The following is a 21022-nucleotide window of genomic DNA, read 5'->3' as shown; positions in this document are numbered from 1 at the left end:
TGGATATTTAGGGTGATGGGACATGGTTTCTGCAGCTGTCTGATCGTTCAAAAGAACTCAAGATTGGAACAATAAAATATATAGATAGGGACACACAGAGAGTGGGGATAGGGACACACAGAGAGTGGGGGAGAGAGTGCATGAAGGCAAGCAGATGTGGTGAAACACACAAACCAAAATGTCTGAGTGACGAAGACACGGGGAGTCCTTGCAACTTTGCAGTCATTTGAAATTATTCTAAAATGACTAGGGAGAGGCTAGAGAGATGGCTCAGAGGTTAACACTTGCTATTCTTCCAGAGGACTTAGGTTCAATTCCCAGTACCTACGTGGTAGCTCACAACCATCTGTAACTCCAGTCCCAGGGGATCCAACACTGTCTTCTGGCCTCTGTGGGCACTAGGCTTGCACTTGGTGCATAGACATACATGTAGGCAAAACACTCATATACATAAAAACAAAAATGAAAATATTTTTTAAAAGGAGAAAGCAAGCCGGGCGGTGGTGGCGCACACCTTTAATCCCAGCACTCGGGAGGCAGAGGCAGGCGGATCTCTGTGAGTTCGAGGCCAGCCTGGTCTCCAAAGCGAGTTCCAGGAAAGGCGCAAAGCTACACAGAGAAACCCTGTCTCGAAAAACCAAAAAAAAAAAAAAAAAAAGGAGAAAGCAGATTGGTTGTTTGTATAAAAGGGTGAGTGACTGATAAGGACTTCTTCGGGGGTCAACAAAGGATTCTAAAATTTATGGCATTAGTATGCAACCTTGTGGCTGGACTAAAAACCACTGAAATGTATACTTTAAGTGAATTTTTGACATGCTAATATATGTCAGTCAACCATAGAAGAGTCCATTTCACACACATACAACATAAAATAAAGCCATAAAGGTTTTATGCCAGTGGCACCCACAAACAGAGGAGAGAGGAGTTAGAAGGCCTTCAGTAAGCAAAAGATCTCCTACATGAGTAGTTCCTCAGAAAGATCAAGGCCTGAGTGACATGGCTTCCCTTCTATTTCTCACACTAGATCTTATTTCTCCTACCAGTACCGCAGGCAAAGTAATTCAATTGTTCAAGCAGCTGCATAATTTGATGAACCACATTTGAATCCAAATCTACTATAGCATATATAAGTTGGGCAAATTACTTTTCTGCTGTTACAAAAGCAGTGATTATCAATTGAATTGTTGTAAAGAGTAAATGATAAAGCACATGAAAAAAACTTTAGAAAGTGTCTGCTACTTTTTGGAAGTCATTAAATTCACCAAAAAAAAAAAAAAAAAAAAAAAAAAAAAAAAAAAAAAAAAAAAACCACCCCACAATCTCTCATCAAATGTATTTTCTTCTCTGGAAGTCCCCAGCCTATTTAATTCTCCATTTGTCTATAGTCATTTCCCTACATGTCATTTCCAGTTAATGGAACACAAAGTACTAGTTGGTCTGATGCTGAAACACACATCCCATGGAAAGGGAAAGGACTTCTCCAAGGTTCTTTCTCTGTACTCTGTTTCTTCCTAGCATTTGGGAATTACAGTAAGGACTGGGAGAGCTAGGGAATGCTGTTTTCAAAGGCCGAGGTAATTGCAGTCATTCCTTCTCATTCCTTCTGACTCAAACAGTGACCCCAAACCATCAGCACCTGATTTCCTGTGGTCCTAGGGGCTGGGTGAGCACACAGGAAGATCTGATCACGGATCTGACACTCATCTCACACTACCCAGGTGGCAGTGTGTACAGTCCACCAGTGGGTTTATTTTACCTTCACTCAAACTCCATCTTGAAGACCATTATCATTCTCTTTTTCACTTGAGAAAATTGAAAACCAGAAAGTTCATTTGTCAAGGTCACACAGCACATAGGGGTGTGTAGACTGAAAACTTTTCTGTGTCTGGCCCGGCCCACAGCAGCTTATAAAATAATCACTCAGAGGCTTGATATTAATTACAAACTGTTGGGTCTATGGCTCAGTCTATGGCTAGCTCTTTCATCTTAAATTAACCCATTTCTATTAATCTATGTATTGCCATGTGGCCGTGGCATTACCAGTCTGCTGACATGTTGCTCCATGGGCAGCTGGATGGTGTCTGCCTGACTTCACCCTCTTCTCCCTGTATCTCTGTTGGATTTCCTGCCTGGCTCTTACCCTGCCTTACCACAGGCCAAACCAGCTTCTTTAGTAACCAATAGTAGCAACACATATTCACAGCATACAGAAAAACCATCCCACAGCAGGGGTGGAGCCAGGATTCCAATCAAGCTCAGTCTTTGGATCCTACTCTCTTAACTGTTGTATTAACTGGGAGACACAGGATGGGAAAATGTTTACAATCAGGCCCTCTCCCAGAGTAGCCCAAAGCAGCAGAGGCCATAAATTGTGTCTTATTATTAGCACTGGGAGGAAGAAGCAGAGGATTGTAGCCTAGACTGCATAGTAAGACCCTGTCCAACAGCTCAACCATATTTGGATCACCTCAATAGAATTAAATGATTCTTCAGCTTGCAGAATCTGGCTTCTGCTTGCAAGTTTGGAGTCAGATGTTAGATAAGGTTCTGGTTCTGGTACTTGGTAGGATGAGTTTGGACAAGTATTGTGTTAATGTTTCCAAGGGAAAATGTGAACAAATGTCTATTTAATTCAAGGTACAATTCTGCCAAAGTCCAGTTTGGTGAGATAATAAGTATTAAGTTTATTGGGCTTGCTTACAGAGCATGGATGAGGGATTACATACAGTAGCGTAGTGTGGGTAATCCCCAAACAGCTGCCTCACAGCACCCCATGGAGGATGATGACCTTACAGGAGCTGCATCACAGAATCCCTCCTGTCAGTTATCCTTCCACTCCTGTAATATCTACTCCAGCATCTCTCAAGGTGGAACCCCAGATTGCAGGTGGAATACTAGGTAAAGATCTTGTGACACCCCGCCCCCCATTCCTCTAATATTCTCTTCAAAGTCAGGTTTTTTGAGTGAGAGAGGGTCTCACTACATAGCCCTGGTTGGAAATGTAACCAGGCTAGTCTTGAACTCAGAGATCTTCCTGCTTCTGCCTTTCCGGAGCTGGGATTAAAGACAAGCATCACCACACTCTAGGGAATGCCAATTGCTCCATTACCATTTCCACAGCCGTGCCTATCACTGTATTATTCTGTTTATTACTAGCCATGGCTACCAGGCCAGGTTAATCTCTACTCCAAAACAGCTTCATTTTATGCCAAGAGGAACAAAACGCCATACAACAAGTATGTCTGACTCCCGAGACTGGAATTCCTGTATTAGTTACTTTTCTTACTGGTCTGACAGAAACAACATGAAAGAGGAAGGGTTTATTGTGGCTCAGGGTCCAGAGGTTAAAGTTCACTGGGGGGAAGGCACGACGTGGGGAGCAGCTCACAGCTGTGGCAGTAGAAGCGTGAGGTGGATGATTATGTCATGTTAGTAGTCAGGAAGTAGAAAGCTCCTGCCTGATCCAGGGCCAGACTATAGCCCTTAAGGCTCGCCACCCCTCACCCCACCCCCCGCCCCAGGGACTCATTTTCCCAGTTAAACCCAACTTCCTAAAGAACCCATAACCTCTAAAATCAGCACTACCAGCTGGGGAGCAAGTGTTCAAATACACGAGCCTATTGGGGGACATTTCATGCTCAAACCTTAACATTCTGTCCCTAGTCCCAAAGGCATTTTATAATCCAACATGCATTCAGTCCAACATCAACAATATATATATATATATACACATACATATATTTGATGTATATAAAGCCTTATATCTTTACAATTCCAACCCTTACATGTCCAAGGTCTCTTCTAAAACGCAAGGTTGTGAGTCCCTGTAAAGCCAAAAAGCATATCACATGCATCCAACATTCAATGGCACAGAGTAAACATTTTGATTCCAAGAGGAAGAGATGGGAAGGTCGTGCTTTAGTTAGGTTTCTATTGTTGTGGTGGACTATAACCAAAAGCAGCTTGGGGAGAAAGGGGTTTATTTTAGTTTACAGCTTGCAATCCATCAAGAAGAGAAGTCTCTTTGTGAGTTCGAGGCCAGCCTGGTCTAGAGAGCGAGATCCAGGAAAGGCGCAAAGCTGCACAGAGAAACCCTGTCTCGAAAAACCTAAAAAAAAAAAAAAAAAAAAAAAAAAAAAAAAAAAAAAAAAAAAAAAAAAAAAAGAAGAGAAGTCAGGGCAGGAACCTGGAGGTAGACCCGAAGCAGAGGCTACAGAGAACTGCTGACTTGCTTCTCATGACTATCAAAGCTTGCTTTTTAATACCATCTAGGACCACCTGCCTGCCTAGGGGGTGGACTGTCCCCACACTGAGCTGTACCCCCCTACATCAATCATTAATCAAGAAATGCCCTGAAAACTTGCCTACAGGAAATCTGATGGAGGCATTTACTCAACTGAGTATTTTTTCTTGCCAAATGACCCTAGGTTGTATCAAGCTCACAAGAATTTAACCAGCACAGACAGCAGGATAGAAAGACTGGACCAAACAAAGTCCATAAAACCCTGTAGCTTAGCTGGACATGGTGGCCCATGCCTTTAATCCTAGCACTCAGGATGCAGAGGTAAGCCTGGTCTACAGAGAGAGTTCCAGGACAGCCAGGACTACAAAGAGAACCCCTGTCTCAAAAACAAACAAACAAAAAACAACTCACAAAACCAAAATGCTGCAGTTTTATGTCTGGCACCTGCAGCCTGTGGTGGCATCATCTGGGGTCCTAGGAGTTTGGGTAGCCCCACCTCCCTGGCTCTGCTGCTTCCAACACACACACACACACACACACACACACACACACACACACACACTTATTTATTTGCTATTGAGCTGCCTCCACTCAAAATGGCCTGTTCACTTCAGTAGAGGTATCATGTTTCTGGCATCTTGAACATCATGGGAGCTGCACCACAACTTAGGTTTCACCCTCACAGCTATACACACACCCCACACTGCAGCTCCTCGTAGGGAACCTGACCTTGCTACCCATTGCCTGGCTTCAGCAGCTTCCTAGAAATGTGGTACAAGCCTCCATAACCCTGTTATTAGGATCAAAGGAGACTCTACTTCCCCAAACTCCAAAAGGCAGTCCAAAAATATCCAGAAATTGGCTTAACCTGAAATATAGGAGAATTTACGGCACTTAGATAAAAGCCAGCATTCCTCAGGAACTTGTGAAGCTGGTTCCCCTCTACCAAAAGGAGTTACTTCCTTAACCTCTGGGAGAAGGGACAAATGGCTACCTGTAGTCTCTATTAGCATGCCAAAGTATATGCTGGCCTCTAGGCTCCCTCAGTATCACAAGCACCTGTTACACATTTCAAAGTCCATCCTAATCCTTCTCACTTGGGTTTCCTTCCCCCATGCTATGCATTTTCCTTATAACCCTGCTATTTTGGCTATGCTCTTGTTCCCCATTTCTCTCTCTCTCTCTCTCTCTCTCTCTCTCTCTCTCTCTCTCTCTCTCTCTCTCTCTCTTTCCCTGCTCCCACTTCTTTTATGGCCAGATCTCATCTGCTGGCCATGTTAAGCCTACTTCTTTCTTTCTCTGCTCTAGACTCTTCCAGATGTGCCCTGCCCAGCTGTTCTCCCTCTCTCATATCTACAACAAAACCTTCCCTTTAACTATACCACAGAGTGGCAGGTTCATGTTATCAGTTTATAGACCTGTAACTTTTATATTCTACATGCCTGAAAAATTAGTACTGTGTGGACAATGCTAAGTTCTGTAACCCACTCAAGATGCAGTCTGGCTCCCTTGGACCACATTAGAATGGCCTCTGTGTGTTTGACTGGTTGAACTTGGGAAGAAGTTTTCTGTTGTAGAATAGTATTTTAAGGTGTGTTACTTTTGTTTATGTTGCATTTGTTTAACTCTGTGAAGCTGTGTTACTGTGCCTGTCTAAAACACCTGATGGTCTAATAAAGAACTGAATGAACAATAGCAAGGCAGGAGAAAGGATAGGCAGGGGGAGAAATCTGAGAGGAAAAAAGAAGAAAGAGTAAAGAAGGGGGAGGACATCAGGGGCTAGCCTCCCAGATACACAGCCAGACACAGAGTAAGAAGGAAAGAAAAGGTATACAGGAATAGAGAAAGGTAAAAGCCCCTGAGACAAAAGATAGATGGGATAAGTTAAGTAAAGCTGGCTAGCAACAAGCCAAGTTAAGGCCAGACATTTATAAGTGTGATTTATTTGGGAGCTTGGTGGCAGGCCCCCAAAGGAACAAAACCAAACAATAGTCTTCCTAGATGGTACTACTGGGGCAAGGCATCCTGGAGCCTTCCATGGACGGAGGATACCCTCAAGGTACCATTCCTATTGTTCCTGGACAGTCTGGTAGGTTTCTATTTAATTGTACAATTAACATTTAATTTAACAATTATCTCCACTTTGCAGCTACTCTATTTGTAATGTTTGCTTAAAACCTCTTCCTCATCAAAATGCACATTTTCCACATCTTTCTATCTAGAATTCTCACTGTAAACCTGGCTACTGGAAGTGAATAATAACTGCCACAGACTAATTTATATGCTCTTTTTAATTGTTGTTGTTGTGTTGTTTTGTTTTGTTTTTTGAGACAGGATTTCTCTGTATAACAGCTCTGGTTGTCCTGGAACTCACTCTGGAGACCAGGCTGGCCACAAACTCACAGAGATCCACCTGCCCCTGCCTCCTGAGTGCTGGAATTAAAGGTGTGCACCATCACTGCCCAGCTTATATGCTATCTTAAAAGTTCTTTTATCAAACAAATTAGTCCAACTTTAAATCTCAGACTCACTCAGACTTTCAGGTTATAGGCAGATACAGCCAGATTCTTTGCCAGACTGTAATACAAATGGCCTTTGGCCCAATTCCCAAAAGAACTCGTTTTCCCCTGAAACCCCATGAGCACAGTAAACACTGTGCCTTTCCATTGGCATTGTGAACTTCCCAACTCCCACCACAATGGCCTCTTGAACTCTGTAAACAGTACTCTAGGATTCTCTAGAGTAGTAGGATTCTAGCGCAGGGCTCCAAACTAGTCCACATTCTTCCTGAAAACCATTTCAGAAAGCCTATGAACTACATGGTTCGTACATCAGTGGCCCTACTTCTTGGTTCCAATTTTTCTGTATTGTTTTTCTCATTGCTGTGACAAAAATATGTGACCAAACAACTTAAGGAAAGATTTATTCTGGCTCATGATTTGAGAGAAGAAAGTAGTAGAGTACATCATGGAAGGAAGGCATGGTGGTGGTGTTTCTGTGAGGTCAGAAGTCTGCAGCAGCTGCCAAGTGCATGGTACTCACCAAGAAACCCAGAGTTCAGGGCAGAAGCTTTGCCAGATTATAGTTCTCAAGACACGCCTCAGCCCTATATCTGCCAGTTAGGGCGCATGTCCAAAGGTTTCTACAACATCCCCAAACAGTGCCACCAGCTGAGGACCAAGTGTTCAAACACACAAGTCTGTGGGGGACATTTCACACCCAAATTATAACAGTCCCTGTACTGAAAAAGGTGGTAAAATAATACCTACTTCACATTATTATTCTGATGAAGCAAAATAGTCAATACTAAATACACCATTATTATTTATTTATTTATTTATTTATTTGCCAGGCGGCGGTGGTGCACACTTTCAATCCCAGCACTCAGGAGGCAGAGGCAGGTGGATCTCTGTGAATTTGAGGCCAGCCTGGTCTACAGAGCAAGATCCAGGAGAGGCTCCAAAACTACAGAGAAACCCAGTCTGGGGGCGTGGGTGGGTGGAATTATTTAATCTATCTAACTATTTATTTATTTATTTATTTTTTTTTTTTTTTTTTTTTTTTTTTTTTTTTTGGTTTTTCGAGACAGGGTTTCTCTGTGTAGCTTTGCGCCTTTCCTGGGACTCGCTTGGTAGCCCAGGCTGGCCTCGAACTCACAGAGATCCGCCTGGCTCTGCCTCCCGAGTGCTGGGATTAAAGGCGTGCGCCACCACCGCCCGGCCTATTTATTTATTTTTGAGATAGGGTTTCTCTGTGTAGCCCTGACTGTCCTGGAACTCTCTTTGTAGACCAGGCTGACCTCAAACTCACTGGGTGTCTTCCCAGTGCTGGGATTAAGGGCGTGTGCCACCACTGCCTGGCATAAACCATTATTATTACAACCTGCCATATTCTCTTTCAAAAAGCATTGTGAGGAGTCAAATATATGTTGGTTCTCAACTTGAAATAAATGAAGTAGAAACACTGAACGTACACAGTGGAGTAGTGTAAGTAGCATTAAGTTGGGAATTAGGACTTATTCCCTGGCTTTTGCCTGCTCCCCTCAACCCACCCCTACCCCAAACTTTCTGCTGTGTAATCTGACTTGTCTAGGCTTCTGACTAAAATGAAAGAATGCTTGTTTCAACTTAGAATTAATCTCTAAAGCCCCTAGAGTTCTCTGAATCTATCTGTTTGAGAATCTAAGACACCAGTTCTTAATCTGTGGGTCACAGCCTCTTTGGTAAACTTCTATCTCCAAAAATATTTAATGATGATTCATAACAGTAGTAAAATTACAGTTATGAAGTAGCAATGGAAATCATTTTATGGTTGGCAGTCACCACATGAGGAACTGTATTAAAGGGTCGTGGCATTAGGAAGGTTGAGAACCCACTGTTCTAAGAGATTATGTTGAGAAATCACTACCCTTGATTCATTTGTTTTAAAACACATGGGTGGTGATTTGAAAAACGACATTATTAATTACTTTTAGAATTACACATTGTTCACGTATTAAAAACAACAACAAAAAACCTTTATGAAACACTTCATCCAACCACCACAGAAGTTGCCTAAAAATCTCCAGGATTGAAAGTCACCACCTAGTGGTGGAGAGAGTTTCATGCTAGTAAGTGATAGGCACAGAACGGTTACTCCCAGCAAGCTTTTACTCCACTTTCAGCTCCGCTCCCAACTCAGGGTAGATTAACCGTATAGAAACTCTGAATTCGGAAGAGCTTGTTTATTTGACAGTAGTCTTTGTTTTGAGACACGGTCTCATCATGTTGCCAAGCCTGGCCTGGAATTTACTATCCTTTCGACTCTCAACCTTCCAGGTAGGCACCATCATGGATGGTTGATGGTGTATAGTCTTAAAGCAATGAAACAGTGTGGTCTTTTGAGAACTGTGGAAATCTAACTGGCTTTAAGACGGGGCGGAGGAACAAAGGTGCCTGCTACCCAGACATCTCACTCTACCCAAATAGTTCTCCGGGGCAGTCACACCACCTCCCACGCCAGCGTGCTCTCCCTATTCACAGACCCAGAACCTTCGACTTGATATACATCAGTGGGACCACTTGAGATCAAGTGATGATTTCGTTTTACCTACAATAATTATTTAAATTTAATATTTAGAAGGAATTCACTGTCCTTAAACCCTAAGGGTGGGAAAGGGGTCAGAGTCTTAGGGAACTAGACGTATTGGTATAGAGTTATTTCCGTTTTTTCTTTTCCTATTTCCTTCTTTCTCGTTCCTCTCTCTTTCAAAACTCAAGTAATCAATAGTGTTATGTTTAAATGGAACATGTAGCTCCCTGTGCAAGGTGGTTTAATTTTCCCAGAAGGCACCTGGAAATAGAAATGTTTCCTGAACTACGGATCTGAGGGTATTTTCCAACATATTCTTAAACTGTCGTTTGAAATCCATTCTCTATTAGCACAATTTTCCTTCAGCCCTCTGAAGACTTTCAGCTATGATCAGTCTTGCTAGTAGAGATCCCGTAGGCTTTTTATTTGACTTACAACGCTGCTTCTTCTTTTTTAAATTGGGCTTACAAGAATATCGGCGAAGTACTCTGATAACTTAAAACCAAACTACACACTTCACCTTTGAAAACCTCGGGGCTGAGTGCCTCCAGGGGCATCCGGGCATTTATTCCTATTCCTGCTCCTCCACGGGGCTCCCGGGAGGGGCAGTTTCGCCGGAGAAGTTAAGAGAAGCAGTGGTGCGGAACTTGCAACAGTTGGTGTCGGGCGATCGTCAGGTTGGAAGTGATAGATGGGACGAGTTTAAAAACCAAAAGCCCCGGGGAGCGCCGGGGCAGCCGTGGCCTTGCAGGAGAGCGAGGGCGGCGCGGGGACGGGACGCCGGCGTGGGAAGGTGCCGTGCCGGGGCGTGAGACGCTGAGCCGGCGCGCGGGGACGCCGGGCGGGCGGGCGGGAGGAGGAGCGGGCCACCCCGGGCCACCGCGGGGCCACGGGGAGGTGAGGGCGGCCTTGCCCCCGCGCCGCCCCCGGCGGGAGGCGCGACGCCCAGGCCACGGGTGCGTGCGCGGCCCCGGGGCGACGCGGCTGGGCGTGCGCGGGGCCGCGGCGGAGGCAGGGCCGGGCGGGCGGCAGAAGATGGCGAGGGTGTGTAGGCGGCAGCAATGCTCCGTTGAGAGACGCGGCTTTCGGCAAGAACTGGACTCGTGGCGCCACAAGCTCATCCACTGTGTAGGTGAGGCTCCCCACCGGTGCCCCGAGCCGCCCGGCCGTCGGCCGCCCGTGCGTGGGCGGGAACAGGGCAGCGGCCGCCGCGCTCCGGCCCCGCGCGCCCTCCCGGGCTCGGCCCCCCCCCCTCCCCCACCCCCCGGGGCGCGAGCGCGCGGCCGCGGCGCCCCTCCCCTCGGCTCGCGGGGACGGGCTCGGACGCGCGGCCTCTCCTCTGCCGGCGCATTGTGGACGCCCGGGCCGCCGCCGCCGCCGCCGCCGCCGCCGCCGCCGCCGCCGCCGCCGCGCGGGGCCGCCCCCACCTGCCCTCGTCCCGCGCCCCTCCCCCCCCACGCCGGCGGCGCGCCCCCGTGCCCGCGGGCACGCGCGGCGGCGCTCGGGCGTGTGCGAGGCGTGAGGTGGAGATGGGGGCGGAGGGAGCCGGAGCTGTCACAGGCCCCGCGTCCGCCTGAGCGAGCCAAGTGGGGTGTCATGGCCGCGGGGGGCAGCGGCTGCACTTCCTCTGCTGGCAGCGGCGGCCGGGGAGTTAGTCCTCGACGCACGGGTCGGTGTGTGCGGATTTGTGTTTGACGTGCGCGCGGGGCGGGGAGGCGGGGGCGGGGAGGCGGGGGCGGGGGTCGTCCTCGTCCCCCTCGGCTGGGCACGGGCGGCCGGCGCGCTTCCCCGCGGGGGAGGGAGGGAGCGTGGACCGGGGTGCCCGGGAGGGGCCGGGCGGCGGGGCCGCACCTCTCACACTGTGTGTTTTGTCTGTTTTTCTCTCCCAAGGTCCCGTTTCTCTCTGTGCGGCGGCCGACGGGACCATAAGGGCTTAACTCATACATTTAACCCCCCTCCAAAAAGTAAGTGGCCCGTGTGGTGTCTGCTCCACCCGCCGCCCCCTAGCCTCTGTCCATTCTTGTGTTTGATTCTAATGTCCCCAGCATTGTTATTTCCCCGTCTCTGCTTCGGTGCTGCCGGTGTGTGGGGAAATGCCCTCTCGTCGTCCTCTGTCCCCCACGCCCAGTCCTCGGGGAGGCCCGGAATTTCAGCCCCCCATCTCGGTGGGGCATGTTCTTGGGAATCAGATCTTCCTCAGCAGAACCTGGGAGATTCTGTCCGTCCGCTTGGGCCCCTGGTCCCCTCCTTCCCGACGGGGTTTCGTTGGAAGGAATTATGCAAATCCTGCTTTCTGGTGTCCATTCAGCGGCAATTTCATGCGGTGAGAAGTTCTCTTTGTTGTGCGAGGGGGAGAACAGACACTGATTTAATAGACATATCTGTTGGGGGGAAGGGTGGAGGGGGTGTGGAGAGGCTCAATTTGGAAGAATTACAGCACTTGGTTAGCTCAGTCTTTGTGTTTGAGCCTTCTGGCTTGACAGGAGGGTCTGCCCTTTACAATGTCCCACAAGGGATGTTTTCTATAATAGATGAAAAAGCAAAACTAAAACTTTAAACAAGTGAAAAATAAGGCAACCTTTACTTAGAGAAAATAAACACTGCCATTTTTGCAGTATTTCATTATGAAAATGTGTAATGTGAATTTATTAAGGACTTAACATCAAATGTAATTAGCAGGCAACAATGCGGTAAGGTATCTTAGGATACCACTTTGATTGTCCAAAGGTTAAAAGTATATTTTTTAAAAATGTATACTTGGTTAAATAATAACGATCTGAGCAGTTTGGGGTTTTTTTTTTTTTTTTTTTTGGTGGGAGGGTGATTTACCTTGTGAATACAGGTTAAAATTTCCCTCTTGCCAGTTCAAGCCCTGCTCTGCCCTCCAGGAAACAGGCTTCTTGGCTCCAGCTAGCCTTTGCTCTGTTCTGCTTCTGCTTGTTTTATTTTTCACGACCTGTCACACATTTGCTACAATGTGACATGGGCTTCAGCACTCAGGAATTATGTTATTTGTCATCGTCATGTAAAAGTGCACATGGCAGGTTTTGAGAAACATCAAATTGAGGCATTTTCAGAATACTTGGTTAATATAAAAAGACTGAAATTACTTAGAAGGATCTTTAAATTTTGTAGTGCTAGTTTCACTCTTAGTGATGATTGTGTTCTGGAGGGCTAAAGTGTTTAAAAGACTATGGAATGGAGAAATGCGACCCTGTAGATTTCTTGTGTTGATACAGCTTTTGTTTAAATTATTTCCGTGAGTTATCCTATGCTGTTCGATTTTAAATCCTTGTGTTCCGATTAACTCCCCTTTCTTATCAGTAATTGCATTAGTGGTTGATAACTGCTTCTGGACAAAATGTTGTTTTGTGCCTAATAAAATCCTCCTGTAAACACCTTACTTGAGTATCAAAATCCGATCAGTTCTTTGGAGAATGTTTTGACTTGGTGATCAGTTTTCTCTGCTTATACATGGAACTCCAGATCACCACTTTTTAGGTGAAGTTCAGGAGCTCTAGAGTCCACAGTACAGATGATGTTTTAAATACTAATACTTGTCCATAGTTGCTCAGCCTAAGTCAGTTGGGCATCATATTTTCTCTTTTGTTATGTGTAATTCTGTTCTCCAAGGGGAGCATTTTAAGTGGTGGTATGAAATTTGTATTTAAATGACTGGCAGCAGCCTATATATAGTCCCAAGAAGCTGTACTGTTTACTATCAGATACAATTGGTTCTGCACAGTTAATCTTATATCTTATTCCCTTGGTTGATTGTCTTAGTATTTTAAGGGTGTTTGGTTTCTAAGTGAAACTTAATTTATAGCGATCTTTGGGTTAAAAATGAAGTTTCGGTCATTTCCAGAATTTAACTTTCCTTTTTACTGTTTTTGGCAAGGAGGGAGTAAGATGTCAGTGGTGTCTGGAAAACACGTGTTACAAGAAGTTTAATTGAATCGGAGTTAATACAGATTGAGTAGCTCTTCAAAGTGCTTGAGGTCAGAAGTGGTTGAAATCTCTGTTTTTCAGGTTTTGGAATGTTTGCAAGGATTCTACTGACTGTGCATCCATAATCTGAAAACCTGAAATCCCGACTGTTCCAAATCCCAAACCTACTGGGCTCTTTGGATTGGAACAGAACCTATACTGGGTTCAGACAGTTATTTCAGGATGGGTGTTTGTTTACTTTGGTGGCTGTTGAGGGGGTCCGTCCAGGTTCCAGGCCTGACTGGCCTCTGTCTGATGTGATGCTGCGTAGTGCTTGGCTGCCTGCCCCTTAACCTTACTGTAGGCTCAAGTTCTCCCTAGTGTGGGAAAAGGTATGATTTTAGCTGAATCTAGTTTGGCTAAAAAAGGATGGAATAAGTCTTTTTGACTCATGGAAAGGTATTTCAGGTAACTGATTCTGTCAAATCAAATATGTTTATAACTACAACAATTCTAGAAGTATTTGATAATGCCTGTTTTTAACCTTAGTGAGTTACACAGGATGGCATTGAATTTTCTAATAGTAAGAATTGATTATTTTGGCTGGATGTTGGTTGTGCACACCTTTAATCCCAGCACTCAGGAGACAGAGGCAGGCTGATCTCTGAGAGTTTGAGGCCAGCCTAGTCTACAGATTGAGCTCTAGGACAACCAAAGCTACAAAGAGAAACCCTATCTTGAAAAACCAAAACCAAAACAAATAAAAAAAGGATTGATTATTTCATGTTTATGGGGGGATACTTCTGAGTGAGTAACCTATCCAGTCCTTTAGCAACTAGAATTTAGTGTTATTCCTAGGAATGAAAGGTACAGCTAAGTGATTAATTCACTTAAAATTTTATTAGGCAAACTGCCTTTAAAAAAAAAAAAATCAGCCGGGCGGTGGTGGCGCACGCCTTTAATCCCAGCACTTGGGAGGCAGAGCCAGGCGGATCTCTGTGAGTTCGAGGCCAGCCTGGTCTCCAAAGCGAGTTCCAGGAAAGGCGCAAAGCTACACAGAGAAACCCTGTCTCGAAAAACCAAAAAAAAAAAAAAAAAAAAATCAGACATTGTGTACAAAAAATTGAGGTGACTGCTCTAAGTTTCAATTTTTTGTTTGTTTGGGGGGTTTGTTTTTTAATTTAAGTTAGCTTACAAAAATTGGGTCTTATTAGAACTTTTAGTTCTTACAGAAAGTATATACAGTTTATTGTACGAGTCAGAATTTGTTGTATAATGGTGCAGATGAGTGGTGTATGGGGTATTGTAGAAGTGAAAGAAATCCCTTGGTAGAAGGGCTTCATGAAGGTGACATTCTTAGCTTCATTTTGATCTGTGTGGAAATGGTATTGTATTCCTGAGAAACGTGAGCAAAACTGGAAAGGACAAGTTGTCAATTACAGCTGCAGTCCATGATAATGGGAGGGGACATATGTTTGTGAAGGAATTTTTAAATGTTAAGTGGAATTTAGCTGGCTGTGCTGGTACATGCCTTTAATCTCAGCACTTGGAAGGCAGAGGTGGTCAAATGGATCTCTCTGATTGAGGCCAGTCTGTCTGGTCTACATAGTGAGACCCTGTCTTTTTTGTTTTGTTTTGAGACAGGGTTTCGCTATATCGGTTTGACTGTCCTGAAACTTACTTTGTCTTACTTTGTAGACCAGGCTGGCCTCAAACTCATAGAGATCCACCTGCCTCTGACTGGCAGGTGCTGGGATTAAAGGCGTGACTGGCCACACCCAGCCCCAAAGCTGTTATTTTTGTTCTGAGACAGGTTCTCATGTAACCTAGGCTGGTTCAAACTTATTTTATAGCCAAGGCTAACCTTAAATATCTGATTCTCATGCTTCCATTTTCCAAGAGCTGTGATTACAGGTGTGTGCTACCACACCAGACTGTTTACTTTCAAGTTAAACACTTAACATCATTCCTCTACATACTATCTTTTAATTTGTCTGCAAGTAACCCTGTCCCTCCCTCTTTTTAAAAAACTGTCCTGTGTACTTGCACATTGCTTTGGGCATAATTCCATTATAAACCATTAGCTCATTTTCATTTTGTTGACTGTTTCTTGTGATAGGAAGGTATCCCAAGTCCAAATCCTGAAATTTTAAATTGAAATAGAATTCACATGTAATAAATTTCTTTTTTTTTTTTTTTTTTTTTTTTGAGGAAGGATTTTATATAGTCTAGGCTGGTCTCAAACTTACTTTGTAGCCAATACTGGCCTGGAAGTCCTAATCTTCCTGCCTCTATCTCTAGAGGTCTAGGTTTACTGGTGTATACTACCATGCCTGGCAGAATTTACCTTTTTGAAATGTACAGTTTCTGCTTTCTAATTCACAAAGTTGTGCACATGTCATCATTAATGACATTTTCATTATGTCATTTTCATTTCCATAAAAGTAACCCCTTGCTTATAGGCAGTCATCCCAGCTCTTCTGTGACTTAGCTCTTGGCAGCTTCTAATCTGCTTTCTGTTTCTGTGGGTTTGTCTAGTTATATGTTTCTTACAGATGAAATCATGTACTCTGTGGCTCTTTATATCAAACTTTTTTCATATAGCACACTGTTCTTAAGTTTCATCCAGGTTGAAACATGCATCCACTGTTGTATTCTTTTTATAGCTAAACAATAATATTACATTATATGGACAGTCCACATTTTGTGTGTACATGCATCAATTAGTGGACATTTAGCATGTTTCTTTTTTTTTAATTACAGTAATGATACTATGAGAATTTGTGTACAAGTTTTTGTGTGGATATGCATTTTTGGTTTTCTTGAGTATATAGGATGGAATTGATGCCTCATGTGATGACTATGTTTTAACTTTTTGAGTTTACCATTTTCCAAAGTGTTTGGGGACATTTTACATTCCTACCATCATTGTTTAAATGTACTGATATTTTTCTAAGTACATGGCAACATTTTTTATCTTTTTTCTCTTTGATTTTTTTAAAATAATGGTTTAGTGAGTATGAATTGGTATGCCATTATGTTTTTTTGGGTTTTGTTTTTTTTTTTTTTTGCTTTGAGTTAATGACTGATGATATTAGATATCCTTTATTGTGTTTATGAGCCATTTTTCTGCCTTTGGAAAAAATGTTTGTTTACATCTATTATCACCTTTGCAGTTTGGTTATTACTGTTGAATTGTAAGAGTTCTTTATGTATTCTGAACACTAGACCCATGTCAGTATATATGTCTTAGAAGCAATTTTTTTCCTCAGAATTATAGGTTAGCATGTAGATAGTTGTACTGTAGTGAGGGCTAAACCGCAGCACGTCTTGAGAGAGGAATAATGAATATGAGCAATGGAATAAGCAGAGTGAGATGGAAGTTTTCAATAAAGAATTGCTTTTTTCCTATAGGAATCAGGAAAGGGGTTAGTTAGTTTAAGGCATTATATAACATACAGATACATCTTGCTTTCTGAATCTTCTAAATTTCTACTTTTTAAAAATGATTTATTTATTTTTGTTTTATGTGCATTGGTGTTTTGTTTGCATATTTCTCCATGTGAGGTGTCAGATCCCCTAGAACTTGAGTTACAGATAGTTGTGAGCTGCCCCGTGGGTGCTGGGAATAAACCCTGGTCCTCTCTGGAAGAGCAGCCAGTGCTCTTTATAGTTGCGCCATCTTTCCAGCCCTAAATTCCTGCTTTTTCAAGGAGTAAAAATATCACAGATGATATGATATGCCTCTTTACTCAAAGTAGGTTTTTTTGGATTTAGTAAAGTGCTGTTATAGAATTTTGTCTAGCTGTGTTCAATTTGAGTTTGAATATTGAGAAAATTCTATATTTTTTCTTTTTTTTTTTCCCTTTTGACGTAGGGTTTCGCTATGTAGCTCTGGCTGGCCTGGACCCCAAAGAGATCCAACTTCTGCCTACCACCGTAGTATAAGGATTAAAGATTTGTGCTACTATGCCTGGCTTATGCTTTAAAATTTTACGATTGGCCGGGCGGTGGTGGCGCACGCCTTTAATCCCAGCACTCGGGAGGCAGAGCCAGGCGGATCTCTGTGAGTTCGAGGCCAGCCTGGGCTACCAAGTGAGTTCCAGGAAAAGGCGCAAAGCTACACAGAGAAACCCTGTCTCGAAAAACCAAAAAAAAAAAAAAAAAAAAAAAAATTTAAGATTATGTTTTTATTTTCCTTTTATCAAACTAGAAACCTGACAAGCTAAATAGTTTATGGGAAATTATTATTTTGTTTCCTGCTAAACTGTTCTTAAAGGATTTTGAATTTTGTTTTAACTCATAGTTTCTCTTGTTAAAAAAAATTTACCTGTATTGTATGGGTATAGGTGTTTTACCTGCATGTATGTCTGCATCATGTGTACAATACCCATGGGAGGTAGAAGAGGGCACCATGTGGGTACTTGGAAACGAACTCTTTGAAAGAGCCATCTTGTCAGCTCCCAGTTTCTGTGACATTTTAGTTAGGTAGGTTTGATGTGCTACAAAGTGCCAGGGGAAATGATGTTCTGGTTTTGTTTTGTTTGTTAGTTTTTTGAGACAGGGTCTCACTGTGTATGTAGTGAGTTTTTGAGCTAGCAGTCTTTCTTTATTGTCTTACCCTCTGGAGTTCTGAGATTGCAGTAGTGAACCCTCAGCCCCCATGTCCAGCTTGTATTAAGGCCTTAACGATGAAGTTGAGCATTGGATAAGGTATACAGCAAAATTAGACAATCCAGATCCTTTCTTAATGGACTGTGAGGGGCAAGTTAGGAAAGCTAGACAGTAGTGATTGACAGCTTCTAATGATTTCTGTCTTGTTTTTATTTCCTTTCTTTCACACTCCATCCATTTTGTTGAAGAGAATTACTTGAGTAGCTTAATCTTTTTTTCTAAAATAGAGGCCAGTGAAATTACAGGCATAAAACCAGTATTTTTAAATGTTTCTTATGAATTTGTGAATGAAATGGTTATACATTCTTAAAATTCAGAGTAACAGAAGGATCCAGTTTTGTGTAATGTGCATTTTTTAATTGTAGGAGCAGATGTGTCAAAAGGGATTGCTAAAAGCTATTGATATAACCAGTGGTGTTTAGACTGACATTTTAAATTTTGGTGACGGGAGACCAGAAATTAACAATACAATTGTCATTTCATGTTAAAGAGAAAAAAGTTGCAGTTTTACCTTATAATTGTACTGAAACTATCATGGTATATAACTGTAGGATAGCAGCAAAGCAGCCTGTCTTACAGCTTCTGAACCATACGGAAATTGAAGATAATTTATAAACTAGGTTGTCTCAGATTTTTGATAAGTAGAATGAAGCAGATAAACATATTAACTGCTTAAAATTTAGCATACACATGAAAAAGTATCAGAAAACTTATTGTTACCAACCACCATTCTCTGTCTACAGAAACACATTTTTCTTTTTTCTTGTGTTCTGCTTTTTTGAGATAGGGGCTCACTGTATAGTCCAGGCTGGCCTTGAACTCTCAGAGATTTGCTTGTCTTTGCCTCCCAAGTGCCAGGGTAAAGGTGTGTGCTAGACCCTGGGCATTTTATATTTTTTACAAAACTTACATCTGTTTCACTGTTTTTATTTAGAAATGTTAGAAGGTAAAGGTAAATATTAAAAAATAATATGTTAGCTGCTGGGAAGGTGGTTCAGTGGTGTGGTTAAGAGCACTCGTTGCTCTTTTAAGAGGGCCTGGGTTTGGTTCCCAGCACCCACTTGTAACTCTAGTTCCAGGAGATCTGATGTCTTCTTCTGACTTTCAAGGTCACCAGGTCATGAGGCAAAACACTCTCATATGCATAAAAGTAAATAAATCTCTCTCTTTTTTTAAAATGGTTCATTATGAGGCTGGAGAGAGAGCTCGGGGTTTAAGAGCACTAGCTGGCTAGTCGTGATGGTGTACAATGTTTTAGTCCCAGCACCCTGGAGGCAGAGACAGGCAGATCTTTGTGAGCTCCAGACCATCTAGGGCTACATAGTGAGACCTAGCCTCAAAAAACAACTAACCAAATAAATAAATAAATGTAGAGCGCTGGCTGCTCTTACAGAGGACCAGGACTGTGTAGTGAGACCCTGTCTCAAACAAACAAAAAAACCACACCAAATAAATAAATGTAGAGCACTGGCTGCTCTTACAGAGGACCCAGGTTCAATTCCCAGCATCCACATGGAGCTCACAATTGTTTCTAACTCCAATTCCAGATGATCCAATGCTCTCTTCTGTAGTCAGATCCTACATGCATGTGGGGCATATAAAGCTCATACAACCCACCCCCAAAATGATAATAAAAAAATGAAAACCATTTTTAAAATTGGTTAGTTAGAAAACATTTAGTAATATATCTTACTGTAGCATCAACTTTAACTTAGCTTAGTATATATACTTGCCTTATATCTGTGGAAACAATTGTATACTTTTTGTTTTGTTTGTTTGTTTGGTTTTTCGAGCCAGGGTTTCTCTGTGTAGTTTTGGAGCCTGTCCTGGAACTCGATTTGTAGACCAGGCTGGCCTTGAACTCACAGAGATCCACCTGCCTCTGCCTCTGCCTCTGCCTCTGGAGTGCTAGAATTAAAGGCTGGTTTCTTTTTCGTTTTTTGAAACAGCCTCACTATGTAGCATAGGCTGGCCCAGAGCTCAGTGTGTAGCCCATGCTTACCGTGACTTAATCCTCCTGCCTCTCCTTGCTTACTGTAACAAGAATTGGTCACCACACCTGACTGATAGTTTAATGTTAGAATTATCTGAATTTAATCTGATATCTTAGATATAAGTAAAACAGAACCAAACTCTTCTAGAAACATTCTTTTTAGTTAACTTGTTTTAATTGTTATTTAAAACTAATTGCTTTTATTTGCATTTTTGAGGCAAGATTTTGCTATGTAGCCCAGGGTGGCCTTGTACTCATGATCCTACTGCCTTAACTTTGCCAGTGCTTTGATCATAGACATGCACCACCATATCTGGTATTTTTTATTGTTTTTTTTCCTTAAAGATGATGCATATGCACAGACATCCATGCAGGCAAAACAACCATATACATAAAAATGAAAATTAATTTAAAAATAAAAAAATTTTTTTATTGCATCATGGGAGGGCATGCTTGTCATGGTATTTGTGTGGCAGTCAGAGGACAACTTGGTGGAGTTGGTTCTCTTTCAACCTTTACATGGGTTCTAGAGATTGAACTCAGGGTGCGAGACTTGCTTGGCAAGTGACTTTACCTGCTAAACCATCTGGCTGGTCCTAAAGCAGGTTTTTATTAACATGTATTGATCATGCATATTCATTCTGACATTTTCTTCCTTCCTTCCTTCCTTCCTTCCTTCCTTCCTTCCTTCCTTCCTTCTTTTATTTCCCTTCCTTCCTTCCTCCCTCCCTCCCTCCCTCCCTCCCTCCCTCCCTCCCTCCCTCCCTCCACCCTCCGTCCCTCCCTCCCTCCCCTCTCCCTCCCCCCCTCTTTTCTGGGGGTTTTCAAGACAGGGTTTCTCTATGTAGTCCTGACTGTCCTGGAACTCTGTAGACCAGGCTGGCCTCAAACTCAGAGATCCACCTGCCTCTGCTTCCCGAGTGCTAGGATTAAAGGCATGTGCCACCACCGCCCGGCCTGACATTTTCATATATGTATATGTGCATATAATAGAACATATTTACTTCTCATAACCTATTTGCTCCTCATTACCCTCTCGTTCCTCCTGGCAGTCCTGCTGATCCCTCTCTCCCCCCAGCTAGTCCTTTGACTATGATTTGTTTTCCTTTTTTTTG

The 21022-nt window shown here is 43.2% G+C and overlaps 1 protein-coding gene across 6 annotated transcripts in view; it reads left to right on the top strand.

Moving 5' to 3' along the window:
• Nucleotides 1-10303: 10303 nt before the first annotated feature.
• The window catches only part of Lcor (ligand dependent nuclear receptor corepressor), a 126172-nt gene continuing 115453 nt past the window's right edge, over nt 10304-21022 (top strand). The window contains exons 1-2 of one of the 6 annotated variants that reach the window (XM_052713934.1): nt 10304-10441; nt 11204-11277. Coding sequence is in view for 3 of the 6 variants with exons in the window: in XM_052713930.1 (XP_052569890.1) it covers nt 10910-10986; nt 11204-11277 (151 nt within the window). In the remaining 3 variants the exon portion in view is untranslated. The other 5 variants (XM_052713935.1, XM_052713930.1, XM_052713937.1 and 2 more) reach the window with 5 other exon arrangements.

The sequence above is a fragment of the Peromyscus californicus genome, unplaced genomic scaffold (assembly GCF_007827085.1).
Source record: "Peromyscus californicus insignis strain IS unplaced genomic scaffold, ASM782708v3 Scaffold_4__1_contigs__length_199733344, whole genome shotgun sequence".
Lineage (NCBI taxonomy): Eukaryota > Metazoa > Chordata > Mammalia > Rodentia > Cricetidae > Peromyscus > Peromyscus californicus.
Note: the sequence above shows the minus strand (reverse complement) of the source record. Positions and strands in the feature narration are given on the sequence as shown.